Source organism: Colobus angolensis, unplaced genomic scaffold (genome assembly GCF_000951035.1).
Source record: "Colobus angolensis palliatus isolate OR3802 unplaced genomic scaffold, Cang.pa_1.0 Scaffold80, whole genome shotgun sequence".
NCBI classification, from domain to species: Eukaryota; Metazoa; Chordata; class Mammalia; order Primates; family Cercopithecidae; genus Colobus; species Colobus angolensis.
Window position 1 is genome coordinate 425,781 of NW_012121821.1, and position 25,022 is coordinate 450,802.

At 40.0% G+C, this 25,022-nt stretch overlaps 1 protein-coding gene across 2 annotated transcripts in view; it reads left to right on the plus strand.

Moving 5' to 3' along the window:
- Positions 1-25,022, plus strand: part of SRGAP1 (SLIT-ROBO Rho GTPase activating protein 1) — a 317,024-nt gene that overhangs the window by 174,887 nt on the left and 117,115 nt on the right. For both annotated transcript variants that reach the window (XM_011929220.1, XM_011929221.1), the window contains exon 4: positions 12,767-12,829. In XM_011929220.1, the coding sequence (XP_011784610.1) occupies positions 12,767-12,829 (63 nt within the window). The remainder of the gene's footprint in view (positions 1-12,766; positions 12,830-25,022) is intronic.

Consider the following 25,022-nt stretch of genomic DNA (forward strand, 5'->3'; position numbering starts at 1 on the left):
ACAACCAAAAATGGATTCAGACAAGCCATGTGTCCTCTGGGGCAAAGTTGTCCCCAGCCGGGAAACATTAATGTAAATTGATTGAGTCTTCCATCCTAATTTTTTTTAAAAGAAATATTCCAGTTTGGTTTGTTTTCCCATTTTAGGGTTTGCAAGTCCACATTCAATGAACAAACATAGGGTTGGTCAGAAGGCACCCAGTCCCTCATGTCCCATGAAAAAAGAATTAAAAAATATTGTTCAGTACCAGGTTTATTCAATTTCAGTTATTTATAAAAGATGAGCACTTAATAAAATTCATATTCTTTTTTCTTTTTTTCGTTTGAGACAGAGTCTCGCTCTGTCGCCAGGCTGGAGTGCGGTGGCGCGGTCTCAGCTCACTGCAACTTCCACCTTCTGGGTTCAAGCGATTCTCCTGCCTCAGCCTCCCAAGTGGCTGGGACTATAGGCGTGTGCCACCACGCCCAGCTAATTTTTGTATTTTTAGTAGAGACAGGGTTCCACCATGTTGGCCAAGATGGTCTTGATCTCTTGACCTCGTGATCTGCCCACCTCAGCCTCCCAAAGTGCTGGGAATACAAGCGTGTTCATTTTCAAAGAAGTTCATTTTCAAAGAGGCATAGACACACTGAATACTTACCCATTCTTCTCATCTGAGAAAGAAGATGCTGCTTTAAGAAAGACACTGATGAGGAGAGAACATTCCTACCATATGTTGAGGTGTCTGCAATTGAGATCAACAAATTCTAAAGCCACCTAAGAACAGTATTCTGGTTGCTATCCAACTTTCTTACCAGTTGAAGACTATGTTTAATACCACATGGTAGGGATTCTAAAAGATTTTCAGCAGCTGTAAGAAATGCCATATTGGGGGAGATTGCACATATAGCAAATATTTGAATTAAGAAACACTTGTGATACCTTGGAATATATCAACCTAAAAATATGCATTTGCAGAAGAGATACCAAATATGGCTGTCAGATTTATTTCAGTACCTTTTAAATCTCAGCAGAAAAAAAAATTATTGTGAGTGAAGCAGTTAAATAGGAACAAGAAAATTTGCCAACTAAATACTTCGTATAATTGACCTTGAAGCCTATAAAAAAGGAAAGATCTTGACACTGGATATATGAACTATTTACACTGAGAAAAAATAATGTTCAATAATTAGTAGTAAATAAACACATGCACTACTTTTACTTTTTAAACATTAACAGTTTCATGTGAACACATAGAACCATAATTGGCTAATGTGCTGGCTTGAACAAACGTGTCCATAAAAGTTTTATCTTAGCTGGGCACATTGGTTCACACCTGTAATCCCTGCACTTTGAGAAGCCAAGGTGGGAGGATTACTTGAGGCTGGGAGTTCACACCAGCCTGGGCAACATAGCAAGACCCCCATTTTACAAAAATAAAAATTAAAAAATAGCTGGGCATGGTGGTGTACATCTGTAGTCCCATCTACTTGGGAGGTAGAGGCAAGAGGCTCATTTGAGCCCAAGAGTTCAAGGCTGCAGTGAGCTATGATTGCACCACTGCACTGCAGCCTAGGAGACAGAGCAAGACCCCGTCTCTTAAAAAAGTTTTAACTCTTTAGCTCTAAAGGTGGAGATTGCACAGGTCTACTATTATAATCAACTTTTATTATTTAACAAGGTCTAATCACTCTACCGAAGAAGTCATGACAAATCCATAGTAACTTATACTTCTCTTCCCTTTTTATTTTTTCTGAAACCTAACTTTACTGAAATCAGCTTTTTCCAAAACAGAATAGGCATTATATTTCTTTATTGATTCAATAAACCTCCATTGATAACCTTTATGTGATAGGCACAGTGGTGGCTACTAAGGTCACAAAAGTGAGTAAGACACAAATCTTCAACTGCTACCCCCATAGGATCTTAGACTCTAGTAAGGAAAGGAACTATAGACATGAAAATTACATTACAAATTGGTAACTGCTCTTATATAGATAGGACCTGAGACCATGAGAGCTCAAAGGATTGAGTAAAGCATTCTGGCTGGAAGAAAGGCCTCACAGAGAGAGCGACATTTAGTCAAGCTCTTAAACTTGGTGGGGCTTTACAGAGGAACTGGGGGAAGTACATTCTTCTATACTGACAGACCAGCAAGGACAAGTCTCTGAATTTCTGATCCAGCCTAGCACATATCTAAGAAATGAAGCTAGGGAAAGATAAGGGTAGATAAGACTCCTGGTGGCCCCTTAACAGCAATGAGTTTTAAAGATGAATCAGGCCACTTACGTGCCTAGAGCAAATGCTCACATCTCTCACCCAGCTGGCTGGTGTTAAGAGTGTAGCCTGTGGTGTGATGAAGGATAAACAGTTCTGAGATCTAGAGAGGCAGGTTGTGGTGGGCACAAGAATTTGAATCTCAGTTTGAGGAATTGGTATGTTGTTATTTAAGCAATTAAGGATGCTAAGAGAGTTTGAAAGCAAATATATGACTTAATCAGCTTTGTTTTTTGAAAGCATTGTGAAGCATTTGAAAGCATTGGAATGGGAAGAAACTTATCTTGGGGAACCTGGTGAGGAAGCTGTTGCATTAGTAATTTGGGTGGTAATTTTTATCCTACCATGTGAATTGTGGCCAGAGCATAATGCTCTACTTACAATGACATTGCCTTCAAAAAGTTCTTATTGTTGTCAACCACCAGTGTGTCCTGGGGGGAAAAAATAGTTCTCATTGGTGCAGATTAATAGTGAGTTGAATGGATTTTTGCTGTTGACTTATAAAAGCCCTGTTAGTAATTTAAATCCAGAATATTTTTATTCAGTCCATCCTATTCAGATTTTCTTAAGGCTTCTACTTCTTTAGCTGATGGATCTTTAGCTTACTGGGAAAAGAAAAAGAATCTAATCCTGATTCCTAGATTCTTGGACTTACAGTAACTATGCAGACATGGATTTGGACTGACTCCACCAAACAGGGTAATCACAAGTGATTACAAGTTACTGAGTGGCCTGTGTTGCTTCCTAATCCTCCCAAGATCTTAGCCTCCATTCCTTGAAATATGAAAACATGTACTTAATATCACTAGCTGGAAAATAACCGTTATCTGTAAAGCAAGAAGAATTTGCTCTGATTTCTTTAAACTGTGTCGTATAAGGCAGTGGTCCCCAACCTTTTTGGCACCAAGGACTGGTTTCACGGAAGGCAATTTTTCCGAGGGCAAGGGGATAGTTTCGGGATGAAACTGTTCCACCTCAGATAATCAGGCATTAGATTCTTATAAGGAGCAGCAACCTAGACCCCTTGCATGCACAGTTCACAGTAGGGTTTGTGCTCCTGTGAGAATCTAATGCTGTGGCTGATTTGACAGGGGGCGGAGCTCAGGCATTATAATGGTGGCTCAGCCACCACTCACCTCCTGCTGTGTGACCCATTTCCTAACAGGCCACATACTGGTACCAGTCCACGGCCCAGGGGTTGGGGACCCCTGATATAAGGAGCAGTTAAAGACACTGGGAGTATTTAGTACAGAGAAAATAAGTCTCAGCTAGGACTCAATATTTGAAGACCTGTCATACAGACGATAGTGTCAGCATACCTACTCTATAAGGCTACAGAAGTTAAGACCAACTGGAGGAACTTAAGTAGAGACAGCTTTACTTTACCCTAAGAAAGACCTTCTAACGGTCTGAAGTCAGCAAGGCTATCTCAGATCTAGAGTTCTGCTTTGTTGCAGTTTTGCAATATTCTCTGGAATGGACTTTATCTTCCTTGATATAGTACCACAAACACAGTTGAGTATTCTAAAAAGTAAATCTTGAATTATGTTGAGTTGACTAAGACATTCTGATTTGAAAATTTATATGAATAGACTGTTGCATTCAAATTTAGAAAAACAGAAAATGTCTTCACAAGATAAAACAAAGATATGATGCTGAGCTAATAATAGCATCATAATGACTGTAAGAGATAATACTTATGGAATGCTTAGTATGTGCCAGACACCCTGTTAAGCACATAACCATGGGCATCTCATTTAATCCTTTTAACAACCTGTGGAGTATATACTGTGATCTTTCCCTATTTTACAGTGGAAACAGCTCAGAGAAGTTAACTATATTTAAACAGATATTTAAATAGCTTGGCCCTTCTTGAAGGGGGTTTTCCCCCTTAAAGTGCCTGTCATCCCATGTGTAATTGCCCATTAGCCACAAGCATTTTTAAAATTTCTCTGATTGTATTCAGCAACCCAAGTTCTTTGTCAAAAAGATACTTATTCCATAAGAATGTTTTTCTTTTTCTATTCGTTAGGGAACCTGTACTTACACCCATTGTCAGATTGATGACCAGTTAACTGGCTATAGTTCTGAGATGGTGCTATTCGGCCAAATGTCAATCTTTAAAGGAAGTTTCTGGTTTTGTTTACATTTTGAAATATCAGTTAGTTTATTTAAAAAATTATGGGTATAGTTCCAGAGTGATGTAAATATGGAGATTTTGCTTGGCTTAAAGTGTTTGAAGAAGCATAAATCAGACTGGATTGAAATTGTTGTGATTACCTCTCTCTTTCTCTCCTAGACTGTAAGGTCACTTTTCTTTCCTAAACACATAGGAGACACTCAGTAAAAACTAGTAGAGTGAACGAGTGAATGCATGACTATGTGAATGAGTGAACTTACTTCAATATCTCAAAGAATTCTCTGCCTTTTGCTTGCTAATCCAGTGGATGACTTATATTATAAATGAGCAAACTTCCTGCTTGTTGATTTGCTTAATCCCTAGATTTTTCTTACCACAGTGCTATTAAGACTAAGTTTATGGGTTTCCTATACAATGTGGTCTAGTTTGCTTCATTGCATAATATACTTATAATCCCAGCCACCTGAGTTGTAGATGCGGGCTTTTGGTCACACCAGGGAGCGGTATAGCTTTGGATCTCTCATGGCTGTCACAGAAGAGAAGGCCAGTTGGCTTTACTAATAAATTAGTAGGCTCAAGTCCATGCACTAAAGAAGACATATTATTATGGTAATAGTGAGAAATTGTTCCTAAAGCTGAGTTAATTGCATTTTTGTAAAGTTCAGCATATTGAAAATGGTTTGGAACTACTTTTTGATATTTTTAGTTAATTATATTATAGTCTGAAACAGTTTTATAACTCATTCTGACTTTAATTAAGTAGGTTTATTTACATCAGCCACTGAGAATTTATATGTAACTGATTATTCATTTAGTGACACTGAAAAGGTATTTCTTGTTTATCAGCATTTTGAGTAGAGAAACAACTCTTCATGTGTTTTTTGAAGAGCTAGGGAAATGAAAATGAAGACACTTGTTTAATCTACTTTATTTCCTGTAGGATTTAAATCTCAGTCTTGAGTTACTTAATCAGCCCGTTCAAGTACTGTTTATATGTGGTAGGTTGTGAGTGACTTTGGTGTTGATGACTATGCACCTTTCAAATTGTCTGCTCAAAGGCTGAACACAGCAACAGCCAACCTTTTTCACCTGGATATAGAATACCACTTTTGTCCAGCAATTACATTAGTAATTGTAATAGATGCCCCAGATAGTTCCCTTTATGGTTAACTTTTGTTTTAATTTGAAATGAAGCTCTGGTTTCTCTGTATTTACGATGCCTTCTAATTTCTCGCTTTCTAGTGGCAAGGAGTTTTGTCTTTAAAAATTCTGATTTTTACCCCTTTAGGGTAAAGTAGATCATCAAACTAATTCCATGATAGCTTCAATACTTAGTTATGATTTTAGTAAGTACAAAACCATGTCTCTTGTCAGTTAGAAGGAAAATGTGCAGAAACACTGTAAACATTACCTAGAAATTTGGTTCAGGCCATCAAGCACAACCCAACTTTCTCCTTTAGGCATTTTAGAAGACGCTGTTGCCTGTGTCTTCAGAGTTTACCTGAATTAAGGGAATGTATGATTATAGAGACACATGAACATGAGCTTTGGAAGCTTAAAAGCACACATACTGTGGAAGTATGGTCTGATCCCTTTAACCAGAATTTACATCCCAAACTGAGCATGAGACACTATCATCATCTGAAACCCTCTCGTTAAATATTTAATCTGGTTTTTCTCTTTCTCTTCTACTCCCATGGTGACTCAGCATACGGTCAGGATTTCTTGAATGGTCATCACAGTAGATTTACTTTAAAAATACCTCTGAAAAAGGCCACAGGCCTTCTGAATGGGTCATTGAATCCAACCACATAGATCACTTGATAGATTGCTCAGTATACTCATATGTGGTTGTATTAACTATCCTCTTTGTTCTTCCTCTCCCTCCTTTCTGGGAGGTTCTGGGGGTAAGACTGCAGCCCTCCAGGAATAGGGACCCTGGCCAGGGCCCATCCAGTGTAGCACTTACCGTAGCACTCCATGTAGAAAGCTGTTTTGGGATGTCTGGCGCCTTCGTGAGATTGCAAACTGGAGTGCAGAAACCAGTCCTTATTCAGTTGTTTTCATTCAGCATAGGTAGATCCTGTACCTCCAGGTACCAAGCACCAAAGTAGGCACTGGGAATGCAAAGACAATTGTTAGGATGTGGTCCCTGCTCTCAAAGAAACTGTGTTTATGAAGAAAGAAACAAATGTGACAAGCCTACTAGTAACATTTTAGGTGTTTAATAAGGACCATTTCAGTAAAACCCTGTAACAGAGACTGTTAGCATTTCCTTTTAGTCAATGGAAAAGCTGAACCTTCACAAAATTACTTAACTTGTACACAGACTGTAACAAGGTAGTTTGAACGCAGGCACTTCAACTTTAGCATTTGAACTCTTAGCCAGTATACTAGATAGCCTAGAGGTGATAATAAATTAATGTATTATAAAATCACAAGGAAGGAAGACCTAATCTCTTTCCTTGGGGGACAAGGTGAAGTTACCAAAAGTTTTTACAGAGTTACATGTAGGATTGTACCAGGCAAAGAGAAGGAGGGAGAGTCTAGGAAAGAGGAAATGGCATGGGGAAAGCACAGACATGGCAAAGCAGGGCCTGAGACTTAGCAGTTTAGGACCAGGCTGAAGGATGAGGTGTGGGATTTGTGGAAAGTGAAGTAGACTAGTTAGGCAGAAGTTATGGATGAGTTTAAAAAAAAATTGAGGTCTATCCTAAAATAATATAGCAAGTCTTTCAATATTTTTAATCAGAGGAAGCTTAATTAGATTTTTTTTCATTCTGATGACCTATAGAAAAAAATTGACCAGCCAGAATTGGTAAGATTGGTCTTCAAGGAAAAGCAGTCAGTCTTAGAAGAACCCTAGATTTCTGACTTGAGTGATATTGTTGTCCTAGAAGCATTATAATTTCATTATAACCCTTTTAAAAAATAAACTTCCAGCATGTATCAAGAGTCTTAAAAATGTTTATACTTTTATGCGAGTAATTTCATGTCTTGGAATTGGCTTAAGCAAATAATACAAATGCAAGATATATGCCGTTTGATCAGCATTTATGATATTAGTTCAGAGTGCTTAAAACATATTGGTGAAATTGAATAAAGAAATAAATGATTGGTTGGTAGAAAATAGTGGAAACATTGGAAACAGTACACTTAAATTTAATGTTCATGTACGTTTACTACGTAGTTATGAATCCAGTTGTGGTTCTGAAAATTATATAATTACATATAAAAATGTATTGTAACTTAAAAAAAAAGCAGAATAGGAAAATATACCTAGACCTATGTTTAAATAAACTTGAAAGAAATACATCAAATCATAATAGTGGGCCAAGTGCAGTGGCTCACACCTGTAATCCCAGCACTTTGGGAGGCCAAGGCAGGCAGATCACTTGAGCATAGCCTGGACAACATGGCAAAATCCTCTCTACATAAAATACAAAAATTAGCTGGGCATGGTGGCACGTGCCTGTAGTCCCAGCTACTCAGGAGGCTGAGGTGGGAGAATCTCTGGCCACTGCACTCCACCCTAGGTGACAGAGGGAGACCTGTGTCAAATAAACAAAAAAAATTATAATGGGGGGGGCATTGTCATTCTGTTGTCTGTTTCTTCAATATTCAATATACTTAGTTCATTTTCATGGTGGAAAAAGGTTAAAAACTTTGAGACTGTTCATTTTGGACTAATGTTAGAAATATCTGAAACATCAAAATGACAATAAACGGTAAACAATTGGAAATAGGCTTGGAATTAAACTCTGGGTTTATACACTGGAGACATTCAGTAAATATTAACTGAATTGAAGTTCTATCCATTTTCCTTCCCTTGGGTCAGGATCCCAGAATCCTAATGAAATGTATTAGAATATTAGAAGTTTTACCATTATTTGAATATATTAATGAGGAACAAAAACTTCTTCCCTAACACAGAAGAAACATTGATTGCTCTCTTAATACTTATATTATTTTTCTTATGTGGCAATTCTTGTTCAAGGGCCAAGGGTCTGCTCTCACTGCTTTCAAATTATCTTTTTTTTTTTTTTTTTGATAGTGGGTCTCGCTCTGCCACCCGGGCTGGAGTGTATGCTCACAGCTCACTGCAGCCTCGAACTCTTAGGTTCAAGAGATCCTCCCACCTTAGCCTCCCTCATAGCTGGGACCACAGGTGTGCACCACCATGCCCAGCTAATTTTTATACTTTTTCTAGAGGTAGAGTTTCCCCATATTCCCTAGACTGGTCTCAAACTCCTAGGCCCAAACAGTCTGCCCACCTCAGTCTCCCAAAGTGCTGAGATTACAGGCATGAGCCACTACACCCAGCCTGCTTTCTAATTTTTAATGAAATAGAATCCATAGGCGTATTTAACCTATTAATTTTTTTTTTCTAATAGAGACATGGTTTCACTGTGTTGCCCAGGCTAGTGTTAAACTCCTGAGCTCAAGTAATCCTCCTGCCTCAGCCTCCCTAAGTGCTAGGATTATAGGTGTGAGCCACCACACCTGGCCTCACTTATTGAATTTTGATGGACTTTTGACAATCCAGATATTTTCTAATTAAAGGATTTCAGTTCATTAGCCTAGTAAATGCTGTATGCTAACTGGACCACACCAGGTACACTTTGGTTTAAAGATTGCTTCTTTGGGAGTCCAGAATAGCATTTTGAAGAAGCAATTGTTTCTCGTTGTTACTGTAATAAACTGGAAACATATTTAAAGTAGGGGTAACGTGAGGTGCTCCCTCCACTGTTGCCATACCGTGAGGACAGGAACCATGTCCCCAGGATATAGATTAGGACTTGATGTTTTGTCCAGCCCAAGTATCTGTGAATACAAGGATGTGTGAATTCATATTTCACAAATTAGTCATATAAACTAGTGCTTCTCAGAGCATAGTTCAGTTCCTTAGCAATTTTTGCAGACTAGTGTTGGGAAGAAAATCATTAATTTCTACGTTATTTACTAGACAATAGAGGGTTTGGACTGTCATTCAAAGTGAACAAACAGGCAGAAACTTTGGTGCGGTGTCATGAGGATAGCCAAGGGTCTACCTACTGAAAGGAACTCCACACCAACTTTTCACAAAATCTAAAATTCCTACTGGAGCCTGCTCCTCAAGGGCCTCCTTCATGAGTTACATATACCTTATCATGTGGACTTGAGGAATTATCCATTTCCTAAGGGATGTTTCATTAATTCATTCAATAGCAATGGTAGTAGGACCCCCTGAGAAAATGGAACATAGGAAGATAGATTTAATATACACACATGGCAAGGGAATATGGATATAAGAAAAGCTGGAGCATAATCCTTATGGGCCCTTTGGAATCCAGGGTCACCTGAAGGAATCTAAAGGCCAGGGCAGTAGGGAGGGACGTCAAAGTCAACTCAAGCCCCTTCTTCAGGGAAGCCAATAGAATCAATGTCAAAAGAGACCACAAGAAAGGACAATGTGATGTGGCCTTTTCACTCAAGGGAGTTGCCATGACGAACAGTATCTGGAAAAAGAAATAATGATAATTATGGTGTATTCGCTGTGTGTTAGGAACCATTCTTAATACTATGCATGAGTCATCTTTTTAACACTTACAAGAACCTTATGAGATAAGTACAATGCCTATATTCATTTTACAGGTCAGGAAACTGAGGCATAGGCAGATCCGAAGTCCTTGAACCTTCACATTATGCATTCTGACTCTGTAGTCCTTAGACCTTGCTTTTAAGCATTATGTTATACTGCCTGCAGACAAACTTTATATATTTCAGGGCCTCTGGGGAACGACAAAAGAAAAATGTAAGTGTATGCCTGGCAGAGCACAGTCTGTCTGTGATGCCAGATGTCTTCTACCTCATTATCTGAAGTCTTAGAAAATGTGGAACATACTATGACTCGTCAGCACATGGACACATAGAGGGGAATAACGCACAATGGGGCCTATTGGAGGATGGAGGCTGGGAGGAGGGAGAAGATTAGGAAAAATAACTAACGCGTATTAGGCTTAATACGTGGGTGGCAAAATAATTTGTATAACAAACCCCCATGATACAAGTTTACCTATACTACAAATCTGTGCATGTACCCCTGAACTTAAAATAAAAGTTAAATAAAAGAAAAATCTTGTCCTAAGATACTTGGCCTAAGATAGCTTTGAGGACCCTTATAACCCCAAACCTAAATCTTTTATCTGACCCAGAATATTTTCTTGGGTTAAGGTTTCTTGAACATAAGGGATCTTTTTGTTGCTGTTACTGTTTTGAAGTCTTAGCCAAGAAATATTTTCTTCTTTTCTTTTTCTTTTTTGAGACAGAGTCTCACTGTATTACCCAGGCTGGAATGCAGTGGTGTGATCTCGGCCCACTGCAACCTCTGCCTCCTGGGTTCACGCAGCTCTCATGCCTCAGCTTCCTGAGTAGCTGGAATTACTGATGTGTGCCACCACACCTGGCTCATTTTTGTATGTTCAAGAGAGATGGGGTTTCACCATGTTGTCCAAGCTGGTCTTGAACTGTTGGCCTCAAATGATCTGCCTGTCTTGGCCTCCCAAAGTCCTGGGATTACAGGCATGAGCCAACGCGACCAGCCATCTTTTCTTTTTAGACTTGCTACCTGAAACGTGGGTAGCTGAGCAGAGTTACTTGGTGGCCTTTGATCCCATTAGAGAGTTCTAAATTGTTGGCCTAGATCCTTGAATGAAATCTGATATTAAAATAACACCAAACTGAAGTCATAGGAGATTTGTAGTGTAATATATACCCTCTCGATAATCAAGACAGAGGAAAAATAAAATGAGTTTCAGTTGACTTCATTTTTTTACTTGAAACTTTCCTTTCACTCTTGGGTGATTTGTAACCCACATCTTCACATATCACAGACACAGCAAGACATAAAATCTGTAATTCCAATTTGAGATTTTAGAAGCTGTCAGAGCTTAGTAAATAGCACCACTCTCTTAGATACTCCAAGGAAATTCAGTGAAAAATACTGCTAATGAATTTAAATTTCTCCAAGTTCAGGTACTGCTCTAACACCATCTTCCCACAGTATTTTATCTTCCATGAGTCTTCAGTCCATCATACTTGTTTGGCTTTTGTTGAGGCCTGACCCAATGACCTCATGTTTACAAGATGGACGTGGGCCAGGACTAGGACCCTCTTTAGATTATGCATTCTTGGTGCCCACTTGCCCAGGCACCACACGGGACACCGCGGGGTTACAGAACTGATTAAGATACGGCCCTTATCCCTAATACTGTTAGTCCAGTGAGAGGCACATACATGAACCAGTGGATATTGTTGTTGCAAACTGTAGATTAAGCTGTGCTACACATCTTTTTTCCATTTTCTGTAGCTGACTACATAATGAACTCAAAATGGGGGGAAAAAAGGTCATTTGGATGTAAGATTTCTTTAAAATAACTTACAGCTTTTGCTGAAAGTAATATTCAAATACTTCTCTATCAAACTCTCAGAATTAGCCTAGGGAGGGGTATTTTAAATGCTGTTTTTTACCAACTGGGTAGAAGAATGATACTCTCCACTTTTTTGTCTTCATTGAAAATAATAATAAATGCAGAGGTAAAAGTTTATGGGCCTTGAGTGGACTTACCATTTTACTGCTTTGAAAGTGCTTTCTTGCCAGTCTCAGTGGCTTACATCTATAATCCCAGCACTTTGGGAGACTGAGGCAGGCAGATCACTGAGTTGGAGACCAGTCTGGGCAATATGGTGAAACCCTGTCTCTACAACAAAATGTAAAAACTAGTTGGGCTTGGTTGCACGCCCCTGTAGTCTCAGCTACTCGGGAGGCTGAGGTGGAAGGATTGCTTGAACCCAGGGGTTCAAGGCTGCAGTGAGCTGTGAGCATGTCACTGCACTGCAGCCTGGGTGACAGGGTGAGACCCTGTGTCCAAAAACAAAAAAGCGCTTTCTTAAAATTAAACTTGTAGTCAGTCACATTGTAACTTTGGACAGAGGAAGTTAATTTCCCCTTTGGTTTCTAAGTTAGCTTTTTGGGAATCACACTGTAAAATTTCATGATCTAGTTCATTTTTAATGGTCCTTAGTTCTGCAACTCAACTTTTAAGCAAGCGTGACGCTTCAGCCTGCTTACTTTGTCTCTGTTTGGTAAAGTCTGTTTGGATGGTGGGGGAGCCATTCACCCAAGGTTGTCACTTGTTTGTTCTGTTTATCCTAGGGGGCCATCTGTATACAATGTCTAGAGTTTACAAAGGGCCGTTCCATTGAAGATGTTTATTACAGAGCCTTGCTGTCTTTCTATCGTGTTAGATATATTCCCCTATTTTCAGTCAGTGGACTTTTTAAGAGTAAATAATTTTAAAATATTCTTTTTTATTTTCTTTTTAATGACAGAGCAAAGAGATTGCATTCCAACTTCATGAGGATTTAATGAAGGTTCTTAATGAGCTTTATACGGTAAGCACATAATCTTTCTTGTTTTCTAGAATTCTTGGGTTAGAATTCTGGTTTGTAAAAACACTGCTTATTGTAGTATTCATTCCAAGCCAGAGTGACAGTGGATCCTCATCTGCTTGAAATACAGGAGCAAGTGGATAGGTGTACACAGCTACATTCCTTTGCCACTCCATCCCGATTTGGAGAAATTGTACTCAAATAAATTATCTATCTGCCTATCTATCTGTCTGCATACACACATGTATACACAATTAGCACACTTTAAGAAACTAAAGTATAGATGTCTCCATAAGATAACGTTTTTAACTGGATTTTATGTGATCTCTACATTTATTGAATTCGAGAATATTTCGTTTAAAATGGATGCCCTTGTGGCCAGGCGTGGTGTAATCACAGCACTTTGAAAGGCCGAGGCTGGTGGATCACTTGAAGTCAGGAGTTTGAGACCAGCCTGGCCAGTGTGGTGAAACCCTGTCTCTATTAAAAATGTAAAAGTTAGCTGGGCATGGTGGGATGTGCCTGTAATCCCAGCTATTTGGGAGGCTAAGGTGGGAGGATCACTTGAACCCAGGAGGCAGAGGTTGCAGAGCCAAGATCGCAGCACTGCACTCCAGCCTGGGCAACAGAGTGAGACTCTATCTCAAAAAAAAAAAATGTTGCCGTTAGAGAACTTGAGCAATTTAGATTGTGTTATTCTGGTGCTTTCTTTTCGTTTTTTTCCACATTTTAGTTCAATTAATTGTTTGATTAATGACATATTAAAATTACTTTTGAAGGATATCTGGGTTTTTTTGCAATAATTTGCTTTTTTGACTTACATTTTATTTAGGGTACTTCATGTAATCATTAAAAATTAAATAATTTTAAGCTACTTTATTAAAAATATCTAAAACTAATGATGTTACAAGTTGGAGTTAGTAATATATTCATGTAAATATTTTTCCACACTTAATGATCATGTTATGAAATACTTCTTTTGGGGGATATTTTATTTTAAGAGAATAAAATAACAATAAATGAGTAATATTAATGAAAGATATTTGGATTTTTATTGCACAAGATTATTTTGTTTATTTGTTTGTTTATGAGAAGGAGTCTCTTTCTGTCACTCAGGCTGGAGTGCAATGGCACAATCTCAGTCACTGCAACCTCTGCCTCCTGGGATCAAGCAATTCTTCTGCCTCAGCCTCCAGAGTAGCCGGGATCACAGGCATGTGCCAGCATGCCCGCAAATTTTTTTGTGTTTTTAGTAGAGACAGGGTTTTGCCATGTTGGCCAGGCTGGTCTCAAGCTCCCAGCCTCATGTGATCCACCCACCTCAGCCTCCCAAAGTGTTGGGATTACAGGCATGAGCCACCAAGCCCGGCCTGAATTGGTTTTTTTATAGGCAAACTAAACCTGAAACTTGAAAGCACGTTTCGTGATTTACCAATTCCATTTGTTTCTAAAAAGGCACATGTGTAACATACAGTTTTGTAAATTAAATTTTTAATGCTCCTTTGATACTTGCTAATTAAAGAAACTTGTAAGTTAAACTTTTATAAAACGATTCTTTATAAAATGAACTTTCTAGTTTTTTTCTGTGTGTGATAAATTTATTTTTATAAAGCACATTTACTACATCTGTGCATATAAATTGAATTGACAGTTTCTGTGTGTTAGTTCCTCCTTCAGAAACTTTCGACTCTGCGTGCAACCTACAAAAGCCTCAGGTTAAGAGATTATATTTATATACCAAATGCCTAATGAAACTGATTTTTACGTGATAAAGGCCAATTTCTAGCTCCTGCCTTATGTGATTTGTTAGTTTCTGATGCCCTAAGGTATCAATCATTTCTAGAAGCCCAGTAATTTAAAAATTAAATGACCTTTTTATACCTGAGACTTCCAAAGAGGAACAAGCAGAAATTCTGTGTTGTCTTCCTTTGAACTCTTTTAAGATGAGGACGTTGTGGCACTTTCCTCGCGGTTCCTTTTGCTTAGACATTGTTTTACCTAGAAATAGAAATCAGTCCCTAATACCTTAAAAAAATAAGTCTGGTGGTTGCCGTGCCATCATGGGTTAGAGCCTGTTGATTATGGTCTGAAAATAGTAGTAGTAGGAAAGACAACAGTGACAAAGATGAACTTGACCACGGAATACAAGAAAAGTCAAAAGAGTGTCCTGAAAATTTTATCTCAGTGAGGGATTTATATAATGAAATTTCTCCTAGATCCAGCCTATTGATTGCACCTAGACATTTTGCAGACTCTGTAGCATTCAAGTAAGTTAGCTGACACCTCAGAACTGTTATCAAATATCAGCCCAAAAGCCTGAAAGAGCCAGGTTCTACCAAAGGCCACCAGGGTTGGAATGACCCTGTCAGAGTCATTTAAGCTCTCAGAATTGGTTGAGGGATTAAGGGATAGGGCAGACAAGCAATGAGGTTTTAATTATGTCATCTGTAGATCACTTTGAGCTCCTGGGGAAAAATTTTACTTTAATCAGAGAGCATGCTCAGCAAGGCCAGAGGTCATGTTCTGTGGGGAGAGAACTTCATATCACTCATGCACATACACACACCCTCTCCCTTTTTATTCTAAAAGGAGATGCTGTTTTTTCTCTCTTGCACATTATCTTCAGATACACAAACTTTGTCTTGTTCAAATAAAATCTATCCATTATATTAATACTTCAGTTTACATTAGGGAAGAGGCGAGATGAGGCATATTTGAACAGTGGAACAATATTTGGAGGAATGTAGTTTAGATTCCCCATTCAACTACTTACTGGTATTTTTGTCATGAACAAATAACCTAGTTGCATCATGCATAGAATTTTGTAGAACTGATGATGTAATAGTGATTGTTGAAGTAACAGGTATAAAATACATAGCCTCGGGGAATTGAGGATGCTTTTTAATTGTCTTTTAAATTACAGTCAACCTTAGTGGTGGGTGACAGCCTTATGTTTGGACTTCCTTACCCCAGAATATTGTTCCCACAGCAATTGTTGATTATTTCAAACATTTTATCAGAAGGCTTTGTCTCAGATAAAATATATATGCTCAGGAAGGAGAATAGAGATGCCCTATGGTATTTATACATTAGAATGAACCGAAGGAGAATAGAGAGAGATGCCCTATGGTATTTATACATTAGAATGAACTGAGTTTTACCAGCCCAGATTGTACGGATGATGGGATAGATATGATATCATATGATATGATAGATATATAATATAAAAGAGCACAGTTTGTGTGGACATGGCATGAAGTCCTGGGCTTACAAGCAGAAGACAGGATGGTGGCATTAGAGTGGCTACTGAAAGAAGAGGAAAAGCTTTGAAGACTTGCAGCTCCTTTACTATATTTTTGCCCAATCTTGCCTTTAACTGCTGATAAAAATAAGGCCTCAAATGGTTTTAAGCCTCTATTTAGGCGACTACAAAGGACAGCCAGAGCAGTTAAGATTAGTTCAGTCTTCACCAGCTACAGTGGCTCATGCCTGTAATCCCAGAGCTTTGGGAGGCCGAAGTGGGCAGATCACCTGAGGTCAGGAGTTCAAGACCAGCCTGGCCAACATGGTAAAACCCTATCTCTACTAAAAATCCAAAAATTAGCCGGGCGTGGTGGTGGACACCTGTAATCCCAGCTACTCAGGAGGCTGAGGCAGGAGAATCACTTGAACCCAGGAAGTGGAGGTTGCAGTGAGCCGAGATTGCGCCACGGCACTCCAGCTTGGGTGACAAGAGTGAGACTCCATCTCAAAAGAAAAAAAAAGGAAAGAAAAGAAAGATGATTAGTTCAGTCTTGAAGAGCAAAGGTTCTCAAAATAATGACATAAACCAAATAGATGTTTATATTCTCTCTCACAAAAAAAAGACCAAAGATTGACAGTGCAGGCCTGGTATGGAGGTTACATAAAGCCTTCCAAGACTCAAGCTCCTCCTACTGCTTGTTCAGGTAAACGCCATTGCAACGTTTGTCCTTAGAATTCAAGATGGGGCCGGGCGCGGTGGCTCAAGCCTGTAATCCCAGCACTTTGGGAGGCCGAGACGGGCGGATCACGAGGTCAGGAGATCGAGACCACCCTGGCTAACACGGTGAAACCCCGTCTGTACTAAAAACTACAAAAAACTAGCCGGGCGAGGTGGCGGCACCTGTAGTCCCAGCTACCCGGGAGGCTGAGGCAGGAGAATGGCGTGAACCCGGGAGGCGGAGCTTGCAGTGAGCTGAGATCCGGCCACAGCACTCCAGCCTGGGTGACAGAGCGAGACTCCGTCTCAAAAAAAAAAAAAAAAAAAAAAAAAAATTCAAGATGGTTGCTAGAACTCCAGCCATTACATCTGCATTCATGGCAACAGAATGGAAAAAGGGGGGCTTGCCTTTTAAGGAGACTCCATAAAAGTCTCACACGAGACTTTCATATACATCTCATTGGCCAGAATTTAGAACATGGTCCCTCCAGGCTGCAAGTTAGGTCTGGCAATTACAGTATTTTAGCTAGCCAGGTCATTGCTAGCCAGTTTTTTAAAAATGGGATTCTATTCATCTGAAAGAGAAGGGGAGTTATTTGTAGCTAACTAGCCGTGCCTGCCAGAGTAGCTAACATTTACCACATGCTGATTATGCTTGTGCTACTTATTGTGCTAAGCATATTATTTGCATTATCTCATGTAATCCTCACAGCACCTCTATGAGGTAGTTATTCTCATCATCCTCATTTGACAGACGAGGAAACTAAGGCTCAGAGGGACTTGCCCCAGGCTGCACAGTAAGTGGTAGGGTGGGATCTCAAGTCCAGGACTGGCTGCAGAGCCTCTACCCTTTACTGTCTTTTTATCTCTATTGCTGTAGTTGTGGGGAACTATTTTCTAAATAAGATCTCTAAATGTGAATGCCTCCCCCACAACACAGAGAACATAAGCAGTTTAAATCTCCAGCTCATTTATAGTTTTTATAATCAATGGCGTTAATGTTGCCTTAACAAAATGTAGGTGATAAATTGAACATGTGGCTCTATGGCAATCAGTACTTCTTAGACATGTGTATTTAAATGATTTAACAGGTGGAATTCATTGGCTAAAAGTGAAAGGGTGAACCAGGATAGTTAAACATTTGAAAGCAAGCTAAAGGATAGAATTAGCAAGTTTGGGAGTAGGGTTAAGCAACCAGGGACACTGTCATGCTATCATGAAACAAAAGTAACTGGACTGGCAGTCAGCAAGCTTATATTTGAATCCCAGCTTCATTAATTGTTAGTTGTGTGGCACTAGGAAATCATTTAGCTTCTCTGGGCACTTGTTTTAGTCTGAGTTCTCTATAGATACAGAACCAACAGAATGGGTGTCTGTGTGTGTGTGTGTGTGTGTGTGTGCGCGTGCGTGCGCACGCATGTGCAGAGTGATTTACTATAAGGAGTTGGCTCCCACAGTTCTGGAAGATGAGAAGTCCCAAGATCTGCAATGAGCAAGCTGGAGATCCAGCCAGGAGGGTTAATGGGATAGTTCTAGTCTGAGTTCAGGCCTGAAAACCAGGAAAGCCAATGGTGTAAGTTCCAGTTCAACTCCAGAAAAAACCAATGTTCCAGCTCAAAGACCATCACACAGGGAGAGTGAATTCTCTCTTATTCAGCCTTTTTGTTCAATGCAAGTCATCAGTGGGTTGGATAAGACCCACCTATATTGGAAAGGGCAATCTGCTTTACCCAGCCTACTGATTCATATGTTAATCTCATCCAGAAACACTCTCACACACAGCCAGAATCATGTTTGACCAAATATCTGGGCACCCCACAGCCTAGTCAAGTTGACACATAAAATTAATTATTACGGCATCTGACAAGACACAAGAGTATAATGGGGAAGGGTCAACACTTAAATCACAGCTCTGTCCCTTTCTGGTGCCTGTTACTCTGTGCCTCAGTTTTCTCATCTGTAAAATGGAGATGAAAAAATACCTCTTAGAGTTGTTAAAAAGAATGAATGTTCTAAAGACAAATGGAAACATTTTGCATGCTTGCTATGCTAGGCACTGTGAGATGTACTGGGGATATAGCTGTGAATGAAAACAGACCAAGTCCTTCCCCTCAAGGCATTTACATTCTAGTGAAGAGAGAGAGAGAGAGGCCTTAAATAAATAATATGGCAGGTGTAAGAGCTAAGAGGAAAAGTACAGCTGAGTTGATACAGGTAGAGCATTCAGAACAGTGCCTGTCACATGGTAAATGTTTAAAAAACAATAGTAGTTATTGTTAGCCTCCTCATCATCATCACCCTCTTTATCAATGGAATGGGGATGGCCCCAGCTTCATGTCAGCCTCACAAAGTAAATGCAGATATCAGGAATGATTTTTAACAGTAATTACAGATGGTTTTTTACATATATATGAATTTTTCTTATGATGACTATGTGATACTTTTGTACCAAAAAAAAAAAAAGGGAAGGTAACTTCCCTAAGAAACTACATTGATAGTAAATGTTCACAGGGCTGTGATCGGAGAAGTGGAAAAGTAAAAGGCAAAAACAGAGAAAAATGGTAACACAAAGGTTAGAGGGAACATTCAAAACAAAATGTGCCTTCATCAGCCCAGTAAAGAGGTCATATGAAATGGGTTTAAAGTGTTAAGCCTATCCCACTACCAAAATCTCAAAAGGTTATGCAGTATTTTAATAGAAAAACCATGATTTGCCCTTTATTACTATTTCTTTACTTTCTCTAGGCATTACAGCATTACACTCAGCATTTTACGAAACAAGGAGTTGACCACTCTCAGTCAGCTAATTCTAATCAAGATTAACACAGATGTCATGATAAGTCCATGTGAAATTGATTGTTAATTGTATGTAATTGATTATCACACTCTGTGCATCAGCAGCACACACAGCTAGCCAGAGTCAAGAGGTAATCTATCCTCAAGTTCCACTAGATCAAGAGGAAAAGAACTGAGGAAATGAAGATTTATCCAACCCTTTACCATGAGGGCAAGCACATTATCCCATTTATTTCTCACAGCAGCACTATGAGGCAGGTATGCCTAATCTCAGGCTTACATGTGGGAATTGGGGCTTGGAATAATTAGCTCAGGGTCACACAGACAGTAAATGACTGATCCAAAATCTAAACCCACTTCTGTTCCCAAGGCCCATCAGTTCCTCACTGGGCAGCTGCCTTAGAGAAGGACGTGCAGAGGAGGTGGCAGGAGGAGGGGTAAACCTGAGCTAAAGGATCAGTAAAACTCTCTATGACAGACACTTGTGAAAACATGAGCTTTCTAGACTCTTATATGGCTTACAGAATGGGCAAACCCAAATGACTTTGTGTAATTGGCTTTCATATTAGGCTATGAAGCCAGGTGTGGTGATTCACATCTGTAATCCCAACACTTTGAGAGGCTGAGCTGGGAGGATCAGTTGAGCCCAGTTTGAGACCAGCCCGGGCAACATGGCAAAACCCTGTCTCTACCAAAAAACAAATAAATGTAGCCAGGTGTGGTAGTGTGTGCCTGTAGTCCCAGCTGCTCAGGAGGCTGAGGTGGGCAGATCATCTGAGCCCAGGAGGTCAAGACTGCAATGAGCCATGATTGTGCTACTGCACTCCAGCCTGGACTCCAGCCTGAGTGACAGAGTAAGATCCAGTCTCAAAAAAAAGAAAAAGAAAAAAAATTTAGGATATGTTCATTTTGGGTGCAGCCTTTCATTTAGCTTTAGTGTTATAATGTACAATCTCCTGTTCGGTGTGCGTTCATACACAGTGGTTACTTCTAAGGATCCATGTCTTGCTCCATTCGGCTTTGTTTTCTTCCTAATGAGCGCTAAATCCAATATGCCTGTATTAGTCAGTTTTCACACTGCAATGAGGAAATACCTGAGACTGGGTAATTTATAAAGAAAAGAGGTTTAATTGACTCAGTTCCCCATGGTTGGGAGGTCTCAGGGAACTTAACAGTCATAGCAGAAGGCACCTCTTCATAGGGCAGCAGGAGAGAGAATGAGTGCCACGTGAAGGGACAGCCCCTTATAAAACCGTCAGATCTCCTGAGAACTCACTCACTATCATGAGAGCAGCATGGCGGAAACCACCCCTGTGATTCAACTATCTCCACCTGGTCCCGCTCTTGACACCTGGGGATTATTACAGTTCAAGGTGAGATTCGGGTGGGGACACAGCCAAACCATATCAATGCCTAACAAATGTAAATGGAGGATGGAAGCTGTCCGGGTACAAACCCAGAGGTGGGCTGAGTAACTTTCACAGGAGCGGTTTCAAAAACAGTTGACGTGAGCACAGAATCCAGCCTGGCCTTTATGTATCTTTGAAGCCCTTGTCTCTTTAAAACGTTTAAATTAAAAAAAAAAAAAAAAAAAGCTAATTATTTTTCAGAGGGAAAGAAAAGATGCTGTTTATTATTTCAAGCCCTTCCTTGAAAACAGCCTCTGAGGACTGCGGAGGGAAACTTTGTTGGCTGGTTTTGTGAACCTCCCACAGACCAGGAGCTAATGTATCCTTCTATAAAGAAGAAACATGCCCAAGGCAAGGTTGAAAAGTCATTCTGAGAGCCCAAGATACTTGCCACCTCATATCGGAAGATTTTTCTCTGAGCCTCAAAGAGGTTTTTGACCTTGAGAGGGGAGGAGTGGGGGTTACGTATTTATTTTAGCTCAAGGGCATTTTAAGAATTTGAAATATATATTTCTGTAGTGAAAATGAAAATTCATTCCTTTGAGACAGACTACAGAGGCCTGGGTCTCAAAACAAAACACTGAACAAAGGGAAATAAGGAGTAGGAATATGTAAAAAGCTCCCAAACTGAAAATCTCTTTGGAGTACCACATTCTCCATGATGCCTCCTGGAAAACTTTTTTTAAAACACTCTATTTAGGGACCTTGGGCTGACAAAGAATTTCCGTACCTCCTTCCCCTGGCTTTGATTGCTAGACACTTCAATGGAAAGAAAGGGGGACTGGGATCGTGTGACTCTCTGCAAGGAACTTCTGAATTCTAATCTTGGCCTTGACACACACCGACTTTGGAGACTGGATTAGCTAATTTAACCTGGCTTTGTTTTCCTGCCAGAATGATCGGGATTAATAAAATGACCAATTCAGGGATCTCTGAGAAGAACTGTTTGATAAGAACTTTATATGTAGACATCTTTGAGGGCGTTCTGATCAATGATGCCAGCTGCTTCCTACCTCCTGCTCATAGTTTCATTTTCTTTCTGATATTTAAGAATTAGTTATGATTAATGTTTATATACCACAAGTAAGGCTGTCTTTTATTAAAAGAATTGAGCTATATGAACCCCAATGTAATTATTTAGCTTAGAAATGAGAATGTGTTAGAAAGTATACTTTAGTGGAAAAAAAATTCTAAAGAATGTTTTATATCCAGAATCCTTCTCAACGAAGTGTTTTGTCCAAACTACTATATTCTGAAATACAGTATTATAATCTTTAAGTGATTAGAATGCTTTAATGACAGATGTCTTAAGCAGTTTCTAGTACTAAATATATATGAGACTTGCCAAAATAAATTAGAGGCATTTTCCTTGGATTTTACTGTTCGAAATTGGACCAGAAATGTTGACCAGTAGAAATGTAAAAGATCACGTGAAGGAAATCAAGCTCTAAATCAGTTGTTATCAGATGATCCAATTCAACATATCTTAACTCGCTGGCATGGTTTTCTAACTCACATGATTATGTGAATTTGATCCCACCATAGTTTGACAGCATTTGGGGACTGAAATGGACCTTTAGGAGTGTTCACATTAAGAGCCAGGTACAGTGGCTCTATGCCTGTAGTTCCAGCATTTTGGGAGGCCAAGGCAGGCAGAACACCTAAGGTCAGGAGTTCGAGACCAGCCTGGCCAACATGGTGAAACCCCATCTCTACAAAAATACAAAAATTAGCCAGGCGTGGTGATGCATGCCAGTAATCCCAGCTTCTTGGAAGGCTGAGTCAGGAGAATCACTTGAACGCAGGAGGTGGAGGTTGTGGTGAGCAAAGATCATACCACCACACTCCAGCCTGGGGGTCAAAGCAAGACTCCATCTCAAAAAAAAGAAATGTTCAAATTAACCTCCTCATTTTGGAAGAATATCCGGAAGGCTCAGAGAGATTAAGTGATTCACTTATGTCCCAGAGCTAACTCATGGCCAGGTTGGAACTGAAACCCAGGTTTTATTTTAATTCAGATTAGCAAGAAGGTTCTTGTGAGGTGTGTGCTGCTATGCTAGGAGCTTCAGTTGAGACAGTACCAGTTCAGGAGGCTTTCAGTCTAGCAGAGGTGCTAAAGTTAAGACATAATAACAGCTAACCTTTGTGCCAGGTACTGTTCGAAGCACTTTACATAATTACTTATTTATATTTTCCCAACAACCCTGGGAGGTAGTTGAGGCACAGAGATGTTAAGTACCTTGCCCAAGGTCACACAGCTAGCAAGTTTCAGACGAGGCGGTCTATGCTCTTAGCCCACGTGCTGTACTCCCTTTTTACTGGTGAATATAGTGTGGTTACATAACACGGACTATTATGTACCCACAGATAGGTTCAGGCAGAGGACTTTGGAGATCCAAAGAGAGGGGTCCATGTTGAAGACTGAGAAAATTGCAGAGAGGAAAAGGTCTACAAATGGACTTGAGAGGATAGCCAGGATTTCAGTAAGAGGAGAGGTGAAACAGGGGAAAGGCATCTGAGGAAAAGGAGCAGCGAGAGCCAAGGCACAGAGTTGGGAAAAAGCACAAGGTGCATTCGTAGAATCTCTCTCTGGAGCCCTATCTAGGGAAAGAGGGAAAATCAGAAGTTGAATGATTTTGGAACAGCTACTAAAACAAGATTGCAAAGAACATAGGCAGCAAAAAAAATGGTTAGACATCTAGTCAAACAGTTTGCAAACTCAAAAAGCTCTCTTGCACAGATTAACAAAGGCCTCTTATTTCTCTTTTTTTTCCTATTGTTCCAATAAAAGGAGTGAGATGTATTGTATTTGAGGCATAGAATATGTGTCAATTTCTGAACCACTTTTCATTGAAAGAAAGGATTCCACAGCAGCCTTTCCCTTTTAGTCGATGCGGCAATTCTGAAGGTGTGGGGCTTTTATGATTTCAAGATTCTGAAGTATCTTGGGTCCTCAGTGTAAATATTTCATATACTAAACCTTGCCATATAAAGGTCTAATACACACATGTAATGTTGAAGCCATGTGAAACATTTCCCTGAGAAGAACTAAATATTTAAAGTTGCAGGTGACTTGGAAATTCTAGTAAATTTGGTGGCCTTTCATTATACATGTGCTTTCCCCTTCAACACTGCCAACTACTTGAAACTTTTCCTTTGCCACCAAAGGCTATTGCTTAGCTCCTGCTGCCACTGTGGCCCTGGTTAATATCTATTCTGGCCGGGCGCGGTGGCTCAAGCCTGTAATCCCAGCACTTTGGGAGGCCAAGACGGGCGGATCACGAGGTCAGGAGATCGAGACCATCCTGGCCAACACGGTGAAACCCCGTCTCTATTAAAAATACAAAAAACTAGCCGGGCGAGGTGGCGGGCGCCTGTAGTCCCAGCTACTCGGGAGGCTGAGGCAGGAGAATGGCGTGAACCCGGGAGGCGGAGCTTGCAGTGAGCCAAGATCGCACCACTGCACTCCAGCCTGGGCGACAGAGAGAGACTCCGTCTCAAAAAAAAAAAAAAAAAATCTATTCCCTGTGCAAACTCTTGGATATTTCTTTCAGTAGTTTAAACTTGTATTTCAGTGCCTCAAGACATTGTATGAAAACTGCTTTTGAAATAAGAACTTTCTGAATGACCTTCTCTATCACCGACTTTCCCTGTTGACTTGTTGGGCATGATTAAGTCTCTTTGCAGCTCGGTTGCTTTGACCCATAAAACAAAGACCATCCCTCAGCTCCCTGGCCTCTCAGGTGTGTGAGAATAAACAAGTGAGCACTGGATGGGCTAGAGCTGTTGTGGGCTGAAAAGATTTTCTTAGTTTGTTCCGGCTGCTGTAACAAAATACCACAAACTGGGTAGCTTACAAACAACAGAAATTTATTTTCCAATTCTGGAGCTGGGACATCCAAGATCAAGGCAGCAGCAGATTCAGTATCTGGTGAAACCCCTTTGTGGCTCATAGACAGTACATTCTTGCTGTGCCCTCACATGGTTGAAGAAACAAGAGGTCTCTCTCACGCCTCTTTTGTAGGTGTAC